Below are 14800 nucleotides of genomic sequence, written 5' to 3' on the forward strand. Positions count from 1 at the left end.
TAATCAACCAATCATTTGATGAGGGATGTTTCCCAGATCGATTAAAATATGCAGAAATTCGGCCCGTACATAAAAAAGGCAAACAAGATGAATTGGGCAACTATAGGCCAATCTCACTGTTACCAATTTTCTCAAAAATATTTGAAAGAGCTGTATGTGATCAGATTTGAAAATCACAATTCATCTAACAGCATTATCTTAGGCAATCAATATGGTTTCAGAAAAGGCCGCAGCACAATCCATGCAATAAATGAATTAGTCACAAAAGTCAGCAGATGTCTTGATGATAGAATGTGTGTGTCAGGCATCTTTTGTGACCTGTCCAAAGCCTTTGACACAGTAAATCATGACCTGCTTCTCCAAAAATTGGCACGCTTTGGTTTTCAAGGCAAATCTCTTAGCTGAATGTCATCATACTTGGCAAACAGAAAACAAAGAGTACTTATTAACATCAACGGCAAGAAATTTCTCTCTGGCTGGAAAAACACTCAATTAGGTTCAATATGAGGGCCACTGCTTTTTCTATATTATATTGATGATATGCCATGTCAGGTCCAGTCTGATACTATCCTCTATGCAGATGACTAAACAGCTGTAGTCTGTTGTAAAAATGAGGTAGACCTAATTCGTCATATTGGACAAACACTTGGGGAAGTGGAGGCATGGGTCAAAAACAATAACTTGACATTAAATTTTACAAAAACAGAAATTGTTCATTTTACCACAAAACAATCTGCACAGTCTATAAGTGAAATAAGGTATATGGACAAAAAATTAGAGACTGCAGACTGTGTCAAATTCCTTCGCGTGTTAGTCAATAAAAACCTGTTATGGAGTCACCATGTGGACAACATACTGGGCTGACTGAATAGCCTTGTATATACACTCCTGGAAATGGAAAAAAGAACACATTGACACCGGTGTGTCAGACCCACCATACTTGCTCCGGACACTGCGAGAGGGCTGTACAAGCAATGATCACACGCACGGCACAGCGGACACACCAGGAACCGCGGTGTTGGCCGTCGAATGGCGCTAGCTGCGCAGCATTTGTGCACCGCCGCCGTCAGTGTCAGCCAATTTGCCGTGGCATACGGAGCTCCATCGCAGTCTTTAACACTGGTGGCATGCCACGACAGCGTGGACGTGAACCGTATGTGCAGTTGACGGACTTTGAGCGAGGGCGTATAGTGGGCATGCGGGAGGCCGGGTGGACGTACCGCCGAATTGCTCAACACTTGGGGCGTGAGGTCTCCACAGTACATCGATGTTGTCGCCAGTGGTCGGCGGAAGGTGCACGTGCCCGTCGACCTGGGACCGGACCGCAGCGACGCACGGATGCACGCCAAGACCGTAGGATCCTACGCAGTGCCGTAGGGGACCGCACCGCCACTTCCCAGCAAATTAGGGACACTGTTGCTCCTGGGGTATCGGCGAGGACCATTCGCAACCGTCTCCATGAAGCTGGGCTACGGTCCCGCACACCGTTAGGCCGTCTTCCGCTCACGCCCCAACATCGTGCAGCCCGCCTCCAGTGGTGTCACGACAGGCGTGGATGGAGGGACGAATGGAGACGTGTCATCTTCAGCGATGAGAGTCGCTTCTGCCTTGGTGCCAATGATGGTCGTATGCGTGTTTGGCGCCATGCAGGTGAGCGCCACAATCAGGACTGCATACGACCGAGGCACACAGGGCCAACACCTGGCATCATGGTGTGGGGAGCGATCTCCGACACTGGCCGTACACCACTGGTGATCGTCGAGGGGACACTGAATAGTGCACGGTACATCCAAACCGTCATCGAACCCATCGTTCTACCATTCCTAGACCGGCAAGGGAACTTGCTGTTCCAACAGGACAATGCACGTCCGCATGTATCCCGTGCCACCCAACGTGCTCTAGAAGGTGTAAGTCAACTACCCTGGCCAGCAAGATCTCCGGATCTGTCCCCCATTGAGCATGTTTGGGACTGGATGAAGCGTCGTCTCACGCGGTCTGCACGTCCAGCATGAACGCTGGTCCAACTGAGGCACCAGGTGGAAATGGCATGGCAAGCCGTTCCACAGGACTACATCCAGCATCTCTACGATCGTCTCCATGGGAGAATAGCAGCCTGCATTGCTGCGAAAGGTAGATATACACTGTACTAGTGCCGACATTGTGCATGCTCTGTTGCCTGTGTGTATGTGCCTGTGTTTCTGTCAGTGTGATCATGTGATGTATCTGACCCCAGGAATGTGTCAATAAAGTTTCCCCTTCCTGGGACAATGAATTCACGGTGTTGTTATTTCAATTTCCAGGAGTGTATCATGAATCTCTTGTATAGTGTTACTGATTTAGCTGTAAGAAAAACTGTATATAATGCATATTTTGTTTCAGTCATTAGGTATAGTATAATTTTCTGGGGGTCTGAAAAAACAAATTTACTTAGAGCTTTTGGACTACAAAAAAGAATCATCTGAGCAATGGTGGGAGCAAAACCAAAGCAACACTGCAAACCTTTATTTGTAAAACTGGATCTAATGAGCATTCCTAGCATACACATCTATGAAACTCTCACTTTCACGAAAAGAAACCCACAACTTTTTGAGGGCAACCTTTTCTTGCATCAATATGATACCATACATAGAACGAGCTACATGTTACCTACCCACCATTTAAAATCATATGAAAAAACCCCATACTATATGGGCATGAAATTTAAAATAAAATATGGAAAGATATGGATGACCCAAATGTAAAAGGTACCAAAAGAGACCTGGAAAAATATCTGAAAGATAAATGTTACTATAGTGTAGAAGATTTCATGAATGGTAACAATGCATTATAATTGTAATTAAAATACCTCTTTGAAGATGTCACACCATATATATTATTAGTTTATTGTCTATTTTTAGTATTGTTATATATAGTGTAAAACTGACAAGTCACCTATGTCACAATCTTTGATTGTATAAGGCATGTTATGTGATAATAAAAATTGAATTGAATTTAATTGAATTGAATATTTCAATTGCTACAGCAAAACTGTAATAATGATTGGAGTGATTCTTGTATATTCACAATCATGTCAGGGCCACAAGTCGTTGGTTTATTTAGCACAACACAGTGGAAACTGCCATGGATGCACACCCACCCACACTCACCCACCCACCCACCGTCCCACCTACCCACCCACTCACCCACCCACCCACCCACACACACACACACACACACATACACACACACACACACACACACACACATAAACACACACAAACACACACACACACACACACACACACACACACACAAAGAGAGAGAGAGAGAGAATTTACATTTTTCTGTGTCCGTAACAGCCACATTACCAATGAAATCTCACCTTACAGCAACACTCCACATACATCTGGACTTGGACCCCTAGAACACTCTCCCTTGTAAAGCTCACCTGATAGTCTCTCTAAACCATGGATGCACAGACTGCAGTAAATGAGTCACATGCAGCCCACCGTTGATCTGATGGTAGCCTGCCACTCACCATCCATTCTTGTAATTTTTACCTCATCTTTCAATTCCTTTTAGAAAGGAGAGGACTGACAGAACTTAGTTCTTTTGAAGCACACCAGTCTAGCTGGCATTGGTCTAGTGGATCCCAATTTGGAACAACAACTTATCTCAAGGCACATTATTTTTGAGCTTGCACAGTTGCACAACAATGCAGTGACACAGTGCTCATGTGTGCCTGTAGGGAAAGACATTGTTCAGTCATCAGCTGTTTGTGTATTTTAAAATACACACCTTGCATCAATGCGCTTCATCGGCCTACTCATTAGTCTGTTGAACTTTTTGCAGTGAGAGTAAGCATCAATTTTATATGTTGCTGTTACCTGTAAGCATTTACTTCATGATCATTGATCAATAATAATGTAAGAAAATTTTGTACACTAATCATTCTTTTGTTTATGAACATTTTTGGTTTTCTCTTCATAGGCAGATTCACTGTGTCAAGTTGGAGGATGTCTAAAATTAAACCAAGAGTGTATAAAGTAGGACCAAGTTGAAAGCACAGATTACAGGATGAGCAGTAGCAGTTTCAGGATAGCTGGACTGAAAATACTTTTTTGAGTAGTTGCTGAATAATATCATTTTCTTTATTTGAAAAAGTTTTGTAATCATCCCAAAGGAATACAGCTGAAGAAGATACTATGAAAGCCAGCATTCTGTATTTTCTGAATTGACAGAAGACTAATATAAACAGAAAATTTATTTCATAAATGAGAATGGGATCATCAGTAAGTGATGTTCAGAAAACCTGTTAAAGACTCAGAAACTGCAACAGACATAAGTTTTGAAATCTCTTGCCTTATAGCAAGTAGACTGCGATTTTGTCAAAAATTGTTTCGATATGGCTGCTAAAAATTTGCGCAAAATGTGTTAAGCATTATGAGAAACTTCAGCTAAACCATATGACTATGCAAAGGAGAATTACTGCAGTATTGGCAAACATAAAGGACCAGTTAAATATTTGCTCAAAGAAATTTGCTTTCTTTTCATTGGCTACCAATGAATCAACAGGTATAACTTCCACGCCTAAGATGTTAGTATTAGCACAGGGGATAATGCATGAGTCTGAAGTATGTGAAGCATTGGCTGAAAGATTACATTGTCAGAGCAGACTAGATGTGGTAACATATTACTGAACCCTTACAACAGTGTTCGAACATTAATTTAGATCTGTCAAAGATAGCACGTATTGGGACTAACAGAGCACTTCCATGGAAGGAATTAATTCTGGATTGGTGTCATTACTAATACGGCATTTAGGAGTGCATGATGATTACTTGACATTGTTACAGTGTAAAATCAACCAAGAGACTTTGTGTCTGAGGATAATAAGTTTTGAACATGTCATGAAAGTTGTGGTTGCAATAATTAATTTCATAAAATCTCATGGCCACAGTCACAGACACTTTAAAACGTTTTTGAAGAAACTGACAGTGAAGGTGATTTGAATACAGAAATAAAATGGTAAAGTTGCAATGAAATGCTGGAGTGATTTCTGAATTACTGATGAAATTGAAATTCTCGTGACTAAAAAGAACAGAAATTTCTCTGAATTAAAAAATACAGACTGGTTATGTGACTTGGCATTTTTTAATGACATTACTAATCAGTTAAATATGTTAAATACATGGCTTCAAGGCAGAAATAAATTGATTACTCAGCTTTATGGCCATATCATATCCTTTCAGCTCGTTGTCACACATCAGACAACAGGTGTGTCACCAAATGAATTTATTTATTATTGTTTGGCTTTTGGGGGGGAGATGTGGGGGGGCAGGGGGTTACATAAGAGTGTAGTGCATAATACTTACAATATAAACTCTTACAAACAAACTAATAGAGTGTTTAAGTAATCTATCGACTTTGGAGTTGCCAGCGCAAGTTGATACATACCTATCAATTCCTCTCTTCTGGCACAACATAGCTTTTGTAGGAAGTGTTAGCTCCAGCCTGCACTCTGCTTGACATTAATCTGTAAAACTTTTTCCAGTGGCGTTTACTGGATGTCAAAAGCAAGGGACTTTTCTTTAATTGTCCCAATTCAAGTCTTTTCCTAGTTACTAGCTTATACCTATTTTGAGACTTGTGTGTCTACCATTATCTATAAACTGTGCCTCTCTGTTTCAAAAGCCCACTTGCTATTGTATACTCCAGAGATTACTTACTGCAAGGTGTGGGTACACTGGCAGTTGGGGCCAACGGCAGCCTGAAAATGTTGACACTAGCCAAATAAAATTGAGCACACACTGGTTTAAGATATATATGTTGTGCACTTGTTCACATGCCTGGGTAAAGGTTAACAACTGTATGGGCACAGGCCTACTGTGTGTGTGTGTGTGTGTGTGTGTGTGTGTGTGTGTTTGAAAACTTTTTGGAAAAAAAGTCTACAGAGTTTATAAAATTAGTTGTGGCTTTATAATTATGTAGTGATTAATTTGTTATAAATTATCTGCTCAAGTACCAATGTGTGCAAAACTTATATTCTAGTTATTTGATGTGCAAATAAAATTTTGTAAATAAAGGTCCAGTGGCTTACCAGTTAGGGATCTCAGTATACGAGCAAATCTGCCCCACGGTTACTCCTCTACCAGCATACCAGGAGTCTTCTGGTCTACCATCACATAATCTTGTGAGGCATTCTTCTGTGATGTGTCTGATGGTCTGTGGTTCTCCACAATCACTAAGTGGTGATAGCTGCTTACCCAATTTGTGCAAAAAATATGAATACCTGTGTAGTTTGGTTCTAATTCTATTTAGTACTGACCTCATTTTGCATGGCATGTGTGATACATGGCATATTATTTTCTCCAGCCCAGTCCATGCATTACTAATGTTGAACTCTACAGCAAGCCTTGCTGTTACTGTTGATGATCATCCAGAACACAGTCAGGTATGTTCTTTCTCATTTTCAGTTTTTTGGCTGTTTTTGTTAGATGCTCTCTGAAATGCAGAGTTCTATCATGGGTTACCCTAGGTGCTTTGGTGGTTTATTATGAGTTAGTGTAGTTTTTGCTTTCTTCTGGGAAGTTTATTACTTGACGGAAGCAGGAAACCTTCATTTTTGTGGCATATGCTTGGGGGTCAACATTTTTCCCACTACATCTAGGTCCTCCATTGGGATTTCTTCTGATTGGTGAATTGAGGAACACTTTGTTGCAAGTCCCTGTCATTGGCGTAACCAAACTTCATTGATTTTGTTTTTTTTTTTTCGGCGTGCCTGCATTGTATAAGTTGAAGAAAAGTGGAGCAAGAACTGATCCCTGTGGTAGACAGATTTTTAATTTTCTTGGGGAGTGGATATTGGATACTATGACCACTTGGAACAGTCAGTTGTTTAGCATACTGTCAATTAGGTGAGTGATCAGATACAAAAAGTGATTAGATGCTTATTATCTAGAAAACATGGGAAATCACTTACATAAAATAAAGAAACAAGTGGTTGATAGGAACAATCTCATGAAGTATGACTCATTACTGTAGGGAAACTCATTACAATTCAATTACATACCATACAGCATAGGCCACTGTAATTGCTGCAATACCATACACAGTATTCCGTCGAGAAGAAGGATACCAGTGAAATGTTATTAACATCTCAGTAAATGCAGCAACAGTAATATTTGTGTGCAGCGCATGATTTAACCAAAGAGGCAAAAAGGCGTCCAGTGCTTTAGGCATTATGAGTTCACGATCTATTGAATATATAGTCCAGAATGCCAATGTCACGATCTGTACAAGAAGAAATTAAAATGTGAAACATTCATTACTGTTTTCTTTTCGCTGCTATACTAAAACATTTAGCAGATATTGTTTTTCATAAAATTGAAAAACTGAAGTTCCACACTGTGCAAATCAGCTGTGACAGTTAACATAAATTTCTTACAGTCAAATAACAATAATACTTTTAACACTGAAGAATGACCACATTACTAATAATACACCCACAGTTAATTAAACTGTAAGAATCTCTAAAGACTTTCATTTGATATCAACATCATGGTTGCTTTAAGAATCTCACAGCCAAATAGTTAGTTTTTGTGAAGCAGTTTCCCAGTTATTGGGTACAGTCTTTAGCTGGAGGACACTACTTTTGGTGATTACAGGATGATACAGGCTGTATGTACATTTATCTTCACTATAGTGTAGTTCCTATATTGTTTCACATCACTATGTAAAATCTTATCCTCTGAAACATCATATTCCAATATATGATTACACTTAAGAAATTTAATTAAGTGTTTTACACAATAAAGTTCATTTTGTCTGCAAATAATGTCCCTGCTCGTCTCCTAAAAATATATGAAAATTATAGAACCAAATTTCCACAGTATAACAATCAAAACTGGCTAACATTAAGACAGAAACACATAAAAAAGCAGGTTGATACATTGTAATTTGTTTTCTTATTCATTTTCCATTCATTCATCTTAATAATTGTTACATTATAATAAATGTATTGTGCCTTTTACACTCCTTCACATGTTTCTCAGACATTTTATTTCTCACAAAAAGCTTGATACATAGTGCAAGACCTGCAATATAAGCAAAATATATTTTCTTTCATCTGCAACAACTGTTTCTGTCACAATGAAAAAGATATTGGGTCACCTCATTCACCTTGCCTGGCTCCATGAGACATTTTCTTATTTTCAAACATGAAAAAGGGCATGAGAGGATGCTAGTTTGACAACATTGAAGAAGTCTAAAAAAAAATGAGGAGGAGCTGTCAGCCGTTTCTAAACATGACTACAAGAAATGTTTCGAACAGTGGAAGCAGCGGTGTGACAAAGGTTCCCCCCCCCCCTCCCTTCCGCACAAAGAGATGCACATGCAGCACAGTCCATGGCAAGTTGTGCTTTGGTGGGTACTTTCACTAAACATGAGTAAGATGTTTCTCGAAGTCATGGTGGACATCATATGAGTGCTGAACAGGTGGTAGTACAGTTGTAGCTGCCATGGGGAGTGTCCAATATGTCCGCACGGGATGGTGGTGGTGAGAGCAGAGGCACAAGGGTGGGGTATCAGTGGCTAAGAAGTCAGGATTTGGCAGCCACACATGCCAGAGAGACTTTGGTCTGGTCAAAGAAACAGCATATACTGAGGGGAAGTGTGACTGACATGAGGTGGTAATTTATTTTCCAGGGTGAACTTCTGTGGTTGTGGTCTATGCAGAAGCCATCCATGTCAGAGTGGGGGCAGTGGGAGGCAAGAAGGCAGGGTACCAACACGTTTCAGATTGTAGTTGAAGTCAGTTGAGATGGAAATTCAACTGCAGAGTCCAGTATTGTCATACTGAACTCATGTCAGGAAGATGCGCTGACGCCGCCAGTGGTGGCTGAAGGTGAACTGCTTGATTGAGAGTGGTCGAAAAGCAATCATGTTGCATGCAGTGCCTCTGATGTGTGGGGAGTGGACGTGGTATGACATCAGGTGGGCATGACTGGTCAGTGAGACCACGAATTATGGCAAATATGTCCTCAACTAGATATTGTGCAACAACAATGCAACCAACACGCAACCATTGTGCATCACAATTCCCAATTTCACCAAGGAGTGCAATACTACATCATACAGTACTTCAAAACCAACCTTCCAATGAATTGTTTTAGTGAGAAGTGGCAGTGACTCTCATCAGTGCAGTGAATGAACAAACAATATCAATGCCAAGCAATGGAGTCTTACCATGGACTTACTGTGCGACTTTGACACCATCATCCCTCCTCATGTGGTACATATTAAGCATTTATCTCATCATCTTTCATATATATGACCACTTTCCATGAACTTTGTGCCTACCACTCCTTGTGATCCAAATTTCAAATTAGTACCACCAGAGCCACCAAGCAATCACATGGTTCGCTGACAGGTACCAACCACACCATGTGCAGCAATGGGACTTTCAAAAATGGTTCAAATGGCTCTGAGCACTATGGGACTTAACATCTGAGGTCATCAACCACTAGAACTTAGAACTACTTAAAACTAACCAACCTAAGGACATCACACACATCCATGCTCGAGGCAGGATTCGAACCTGCGACTGTAGCGGTCATGCGGTTCCAGACTGTAGCTCCTATAACCGCTTGACCACTGCAGTCGGAGGCGACTTCAACCTACCTAGTATAGACTGGGATGTCGATGGATTCATTACAGGTGGTGCAGACAAGCCGTTGTGTGAACTACTTTTGAACACATTATCCAAAAACTGTCTTGAGCAGCTAAATTGACAGCCAACGCGTAATGGAAATATTTTAGATCTGGTAGCCACGAACAGACCAGACCTCATCAACGGTGTCAGTGTTGGGACAGGGATTAGTGATCGTGATGTTGTCATTACGACTATGGTTACAAAAGTTAAATAGTCGATCAAGAAGGCTAGGAGAGTATTCTTACTAGAAAGAGCAGATAAGCAGTTGTTAGTATCCCACTTAATAAATGAATCAAATTTACTTCTGGTTCGATGGATGTGGAAGAATTATGGGCAAATTTTAAACACATTGTAAATCACGCATTGGACAAGTATGTGCCGAAAAAGTGGGTTACGGATTGGAAAAGACCCACCGTGGTTTAACAGCGCAATTCGGAGAATGCTCAGAAAGCAAAGGCAGTTGCACTCGCAGTTCAAGAAAGATCGGGAGAATGAGGACACGCAAAAGTTAGTAGAGATTCGTGCTGCCGTAAAAAGAGTGATGCACAAAGCATTCAACCACTACCATCATCATACCTTAGTAAAAGATCTTGCTGAAAACCCAAGGAAATTCTGGTCTTACATAAAATCAGTAAGCAGGTCGAAGGCTTCCATCCAGTCACTCACTGATCAGTCTGGCCTGGCAACGGAAGACAGCAAAACAAAAGCTGAAATTTTAAATTTAGCATTTGAGAAAGCTTTCACGCAGGAGGATCGTACAAAAATACCGCCATACTCTTACAGATTCCCATATGGAGAACATAGTGATAGACAACCCTGGGGTTGTGAAGCAGCTGAATGGGTTGAAAATAAATAAATCACCAGGTCCTGATGGTATTCCAATTCAGTTTTACAGAGAGTACTCTACTGCATTGGCTCCTTACTTAGTTTGCATTTATTGCGAATCTCTTGCCCAACGTAAAGTCCCAAGCGACAGGAAAAAAGCGCAGGTGACGCCTGTATATAAGAAGGGTAGAAGGGCGTATCCTCAAAATTACAGACCAATATCCTTAACATCAGTTTGTTGCAGGATTCTCGAACATATTTTCAGTTCAAATATAATGAATTTCCTTGAGACAGAGAAGTTGCTGTACATGCATCAGCATGGCTTTAGAAAGCATCGCTCCTGTTAAATGCAACTCGCCCTTTTTTCACATGATATCTTGCGAACCATGGATGAAGGGTATCAGATAGATGCCATATTACTTGACTTCCGGAAAGCGTTTGACTCGGTGCCCCACTGCAGACTCCTAACTAAGGTACAAGCATATGGGATTGGTTCCCAAGTATGTGAGTGGCTGGAAGACTTCTTAAGTAATAGAACCCAGAATGTTGTCCTTGATGGTGAGTGTTTATCGGAGGTGAGGGTATCATCTGGAGTGCCCCAGGGAAGTGTCGTAGGGCTGCTGTTGTTTTCTATCTACATAAATGATCTTTTGGATAGGGTGGATAGCAATGTGCAGCTGTTTGCTGATGATACTGTGGTGTACGGGAAGGTGTCATCGCTGAGTGACTGTAGGAGAATACAAGATGACTTGGACAGGATTTGTGATTGGTGTAAAGAATGGCAGCTAACTCTAAATGTAGATAAATGTAAATTAATGCAGATGAATAGGAAAAAGAATCCTGTAATATTTGAATACTCCATTAGTAGTGTAGCGCTTGACACAGTCACATCGATTAAATATTTGGGCGTAAACATTGCAGAGCAATATGAAGTGGGACAAGCATGTAATGGCAGTTGTGGGGAAGGCGGATAGTCGTCTTTGGTTCATTGGTAGAATTTTGGGAAGATGTGGTTCATCTGTAAAGGAGACCACTTATAAAACACTAATACAACCTATTCTTGAGTACTGCGGAGCGTTTGGGATCCCTATCAGGTCGGATTGAGAGAGGACATAGAAGCAATTCAGAATCGGGCTGCTAGATTTGTTACTGGTAGGTTTGATCATCACACAAGTGTTACGGAAATACTTCAGGAACTCGGGTGGGAGTCTCTAGAGGAAAGGAGGCATTCTTTTCGTGAATCACTACTGAGGAACTTTAGAGAACCAGCATTTGAAGCTGACTGCACTACAATTTTACATTTCGCGGAAAGACCACAAAGATAAGATAAGAGAGATTTGGGCTCGTACAGGGGCATATAGGCAGTCATTTTCCCTCGTTCTGTTTGGGAGTGGAACAGGGAGAGAAGATGCTAGTTGTGGTACGAGGTACCCTCCGCCACGCACCGTATAATGGATTGCAGAGTATGTATGTAGATGTACATGTAGATATAGCCCACAGTAGATGCAGTTTACACAAAACTTCATTTTTGCTGCTGCAGTGTCTCTGCATTCCATTACAAATTTTTGTCCATCACTACACTTTCTGAATCAAAAACTAAGTGAGCTGAGCAGTGTGCAGTCATCTGCAAGCTATGGCTCATGTTGGCACCAACAACGCCTGTGACATGGGTTCTGAGCCATCCTCAGTTCACACACAGGCGGCTGGCAGAGGTGGTGAAGATTGCTGGCCTCACACATGGAGTGCAAAGATCACAATTTGCATCATTGTTTCCAGAGTTGATTGAACTGCTTTGTTTTGGGGCAGAGTGGAGGCTCTAAAGCAAAGTCTTCATTGACTCTGTGACAAGCCAAAGGCTCCAGATTTCTAAAACTGCATTATCATGTTGGGATTTGTAGGATTACCCTTGATAGTTCAGGGGTGCACCACACAAAGGAAACACCTACTCGGGTTGAAGAGTACTTGTGGAGTCTACAGTCATGGACAAAATGAGCAAGACCCTCGCTGTTCTGTTATGCTGATCTGCGCAGCTTTAAAGTCTGCTACACAGCAAATTAGGCAAGGTGACGAAGTGCTACCAACATACTATGCACGGGTGTGAAATTGAAAAACTATCTGAACTTTGTCAAACTGTTTTCAGTCATGTTTAAGACTATTTTAATGCTGATTAGTATGTTAAACACAAAACGTAAATATAAGATATAAATGAAACAAGAAATGCTAATAGTATGAACTGTACTAATAAAAACAAATTTCGGCTTATCGAGATAACATAACTGTTTAGTAAGACAAAGTACCCCATATCATTACGAATTAGGAAAATATTAAGTGCATTCGGCTGCAAAATGGCCTGTGTCAACGTTCAGGCCAGTCATACTGGATTACCGTTGCTGACCTACCATCAAAGTTTGCAAATTTAGCGATACGTGAAGATTCATAATAATATTCAGTTAAAAATCATTCAGTGCCACACGTAAGTCAATTCAATTATTGACAGAAGTGGAAAAAGTAGCAATAACAAGTATGAAATTGTACAAGATTTTCATATTTACATCCACAGGGTGCCTGTACAGAGTAAAGGTAGCAATAAAACGTATTGGGTCATGAGAATTTCTTAAACTTGCTTTGCTGGTAGTCTATCTGCCTCCATCGAGATTAGAACCAAAAACAAACCAGACCTCCCTTGCAGTAGCAAACACCTTTTACTACACTAGTAGACAACCCAGGCAAACAGCCCTCTATTATTACTCCAGATATGAATAAGCCAGCAAATTTGCAATGAAAATAGCAAAATGATCTGCAGTTTCTGTTGCATAGAGCTTTCTGGACTCAAAAACAAGAATTTTCTACCTTTATGTCACCGCTTATGTGACAATCATTTACCAAAATAACAAAATACTGTTATTAGGAAGTAAAGTTAGTAGGATAATTCTGCACCACCCCAGGAAATAAACAGCTACAGAGCTGCCAATTGTATTAAACAATGTTTCGAATTCTCCATTGGACTCGCCACAGTCAGAAAATGTTCATTAGCCGAAGTGTTTGTTAAGCTAGCTAGCAATGGGAATGCTCGCACTTCTAAAATGCTGTGGCGTTAATACTGGGATCTGAATTACCACATGTAGAGGCAAATGGATTTTATTTGCATTCCTGTAAACGTGATTTGGATCGAAAGCATAGCTAAGAGTTATATGCTGACGTATCGACTGAAACTAGAACATTTCGAATAAAGAGTAGGGGGAATTGCTTATGTGGCCCTCATCTTCAGTCACTGTCATAGCTATTTTCATTGTTAGGATTTGGTCACCTAAATTGGTAAAAATGGTATCCTACTAGTCTTACTTTCTTGACCGTCTATCTGTCCACCCAACCCTTAAAACCCATTTACCTTGAATATGGGTAGACATAATAAGCAGAAATATATTGCACTTCCTGTGGTATATGGTCCCTTCATGGTGTAAAAAAGTGAGTTTCTATGTCAACGCAATCTAAAGATATGGCTGTTTATGTAAAGAAAATTTACACGAAAGGTCAAAAAATGGCTCTAAGAACTATGTCACCAAACTGCTTAGGTCATCAGTCCCCTAGACCTAGAACTACTTAAACCTACCTAACCTAAGGACATCACACACATCCACGCCTGAGGTAGAATTGCAACCTGCAACTGAAGCAGCCGTGCGGTTCATGACTGAAGCACCGAGAACCGCTTGACCACTGCACCCGGCGAAATCCTTTTCACCTCACGTATAATGATAATATATACTGTCTAGTGAGAATAAACTGTATTCACCAGCAACTCAGATTGTTTGATCATGGAACTTTTATGAAGCTGCATTCAAATTTTGTTTGAAGTCGTCTGCAGTATCCACTTATAAACACCCTAGGAACGTCGTATGCGATATCCACTTCTGAAGATGCTGGCAGATACTGCAGTACCATAACAAGTAGTTAAGAATTTATTGTTATTGGTCCATGGATGACATTTTATTTCAGTATCAATTTAACACACCTAAGTGTTTGTCTATGGCTGAAAATAATGAACAAAAAATAAATAAACAGCAAACAACTTTGATATTCAAGTCAAATGTAACTCACATGTCACAATTACAACATAATTTCACTGTTACATCTACATGACTACATCTACAGGATTTCTTTGCAATCCAGACTTACGTGTTGGCAGAGGGTTCATCGAACCATCTTCAGACTATTTCTCTGTCGTTCCACTCTCTAACAGCGTGCGGGAAAAAGGATCACTTAAATCTTTTCTTACAAGCCCTGAAT

The 14800-nt window shown here is 40.6% G+C and overlaps 1 protein-coding gene across 2 annotated transcripts in view; it reads right to left on the bottom strand.

Annotated features, from left to right (window-relative positions):
- Positions 1-14800, bottom strand: part of LOC126237102 (androgen-dependent TFPI-regulating protein-like) — a 137450-nt gene that overhangs the window by 100016 nt on the left and 22634 nt on the right. For both annotated transcript variants that reach the window (XM_049946913.1, XM_049946912.1), the window contains exon 3: positions 7052-7272. In XM_049946913.1, coding sequence (XP_049802870.1) covers positions 7052-7272 — 221 coding nt within the window. The remainder of the gene's footprint in view (positions 1-7051; positions 7273-14800) is intronic.

The sequence above is a fragment of the Schistocerca nitens genome, chromosome 2, assembly GCF_023898315.1.
Source record: "Schistocerca nitens isolate TAMUIC-IGC-003100 chromosome 2, iqSchNite1.1, whole genome shotgun sequence".
NCBI lineage: Eukaryota > Metazoa > Arthropoda > Insecta > Orthoptera > Acrididae > Schistocerca > Schistocerca nitens.